This window comes from Plasmodium reichenowi, chromosome 6 (genome assembly GCF_001601855.1).
Source record: "Plasmodium reichenowi strain SY57 chromosome 6, whole genome shotgun sequence".
Taxonomy (NCBI): Eukaryota; Apicomplexa; class Aconoidasida; order Haemosporida; family Plasmodiidae; genus Plasmodium; species Plasmodium reichenowi.
The window spans coordinates 430,994-433,165 of NC_033651.1; the positions used below are offsets into that span (position 1 = coordinate 430,994).

At 19.6% G+C, this 2,172-nt stretch overlaps 2 protein-coding genes across 2 annotated transcripts in view; one reads left to right on the top strand and one right to left on the bottom strand.

Annotated features, from left to right (window-relative positions):
• The window catches only part of PRSY57_0610600 (lsm12, putative), a gene marked incomplete at both ends in the record, with an annotated part of 792 nt that extends 36 nt beyond the window's left edge, over nt 1–756 (top strand). The window contains 3 exons of the mRNA XM_012906481.2: nt 1–326; nt 420–549; nt 718–756. The exon at nt 1–326 is cut by the window's left edge and continues 36 nt beyond it. Coding sequence (XP_012761935.1) covers nt 1–326; nt 420–549; nt 718–756 — 495 coding nt within the window. The remainder of the gene's footprint in view (nt 327–419; nt 550–717) is intronic.
• Nucleotides 757–1,242: 486 nt separating this feature from the next.
• PRSY57_0610700 (hypothetical protein) lies at nt 1,243–1,830 on the bottom strand (the record flags this gene model as incomplete). Its single annotated transcript, XM_012906482.2, has 3 exons — nt 1,243–1,349; nt 1,580–1,637; nt 1,741–1,830. 3 exons carry the CDS (start codon nt 1,828–1,830, stop codon nt 1,243–1,245), a joined length of 255 nt encoding a protein of 84 aa, XP_012761936.2.
• Between the last annotated feature and the right edge of the window lie 342 nt (nt 1,831–2,172).

The following is a 2,172-nucleotide window of genomic DNA, read 5'->3' on the forward strand; positions in this document are numbered from 1 at the left end:
GGTAGCTTCTTGGTGATAAAAACTTATGATGGTAATATATATAAAGGAGAATTATTTTGTTATGATATAGTTTCAGATTTAATAATAATAAAAGGAGATAATAAAAATGGGACATCAAATATATATTTGCTTAGAATAAGTATCATACTAGACGTAGAAATAAAACCAAAGGTAAAAAATACAAATGACAATATTCCGATGATTAATAAAAATATTGTTCAAAAAATAGAAAAAAAAGCTTTGATGGATTTTGAAAAAGCAAAGTTGCGAATTGGAATTGGGATAACGGAGGAGGCCCAAGATTTGTTCGATTTTATATGGAAAACGTAAGCTAAAAAAATAAAATCAAACAAACATATTATGTATATGTGTGTGTAGGTGGTGGCTTACATATATATATATATATAATTTTTTTTTAGTCATCCGGATTGTACCTGGAATAATAAAGATATATTAGTATTAAATGGTGAGGTTAGGATAAAACCACCATATGGACCTAATGATTGTATAGCTAAGAATGACAAGCTGAAAGAGAGATTTGCTACTGTGGTAATATATATATATATATATTAATTATTATTATGTAATGGGATGTTATATATATTAATATTTACACAAGTTCAATGTCTTTTATATCTTTGTAATTTATATTATTCATATAACACTTATACTAATTTTCTTCATAATTTTTTTTTTTTTGTTATCTTTTTGTTGCAGATATCTAAATTTCGTCAAAAGCAAAAACAAGCTCAATAAAGTTTAAGAAATAATTCATATTTACTTCCATCCTCCTTTGAAGGAATTTTCAACAATTAACATCCTTTATATATTTTATAAATAATATACGCACATACGCATCTACATCTATCTATATATATATATATATTATATCCTTTTTAATGTGGGCTTTTATTTAATTCTTTTTATATTCTACACATGTTCAAAATCTTTTTAATATCTTTTTTTCTTTCTTTTTTTGTTGAACTTTATATATATATATATATTTTTATTTATTTATTATATAAATATACTTGTGAATTTGTTAATATTTTGTACACATAATATAAAAACATTTATGTTATCTTAATACATCATTAACTTATTAAATTAATTATATCTTAATTAAAAAAAAAAAAGAAAAAAAATGCTCTTCTTATATTCAACTTTACAATAATAAATACATATTTTTATATTGATTATTAGATAAATATAAGGTAAAATGTGGTGTATTCTTTATGAACCCTATAAACTATTATTACTCATGGTGTTCCTCCTTTTTCGAATTCCTTTCATGTCTCTAAATTTAAATTGTTCGTCCGAATGTTCTTTTTCATTCATATGGAAAGAGGCTACAATAGAATAAAAAATTATAAATAAGAAATAAAGATTTAATTTAAATATTTCATAGGTGTAAATACATATATGAAGATGTACAAACATATTTTTATTATATAGTTTAACATGTGAAATCTGTACGAAAAATTTATAATATATAAAAAAAAAAAATATATATAAATTATATATATACACACACACATATATATATATATATATATATTTCATCTTTTTTTCGTTTTACGCATTGTTAATTTTAAGTAGAGGACGAAAAGAATAAAAGGAACAAATACAATAGCCCACTAAAAAATATAACAATAAAAAATATATGCATATATAATATATTATAATATAAGAAACAACAATAGTATTATATATATATATATATGTCATAATTTTTTTCACCTGAACCCATGTATTTCTCAAATATTTCGCAAAATAAATCCAAAAGTCTGGTTCAGGGGGAGGGTGAGAAATAAATCCTATTTCGCTCATATTTAAAATAATGTGCAAAAGAATAAATAAATAAATAAATAAATATATATATATATATATATATATTTCCCTTATGTGTGCATATTTCTTTCTCTTTATTTTTTTATATTCAACATTAAAATAGGATAAAAAAAAAAAAAAAAAAAACTTCTCATAACTTTTTTTTTTTTTTTCTTTTTTTTTTTTTTTTTTTTTTTTTTTTTTTTTTTTTTTTTTTTTTTTTTTTTTTTTTTTTTTTTAAAAAGTTAAAATTTTTTTAAAAAATAAAATTTATTAAAAAAAAAAAAAAAATAAAAAAAAAAATATAAAAAAAATATAAAATTATATTTTTATAAAAAAAAA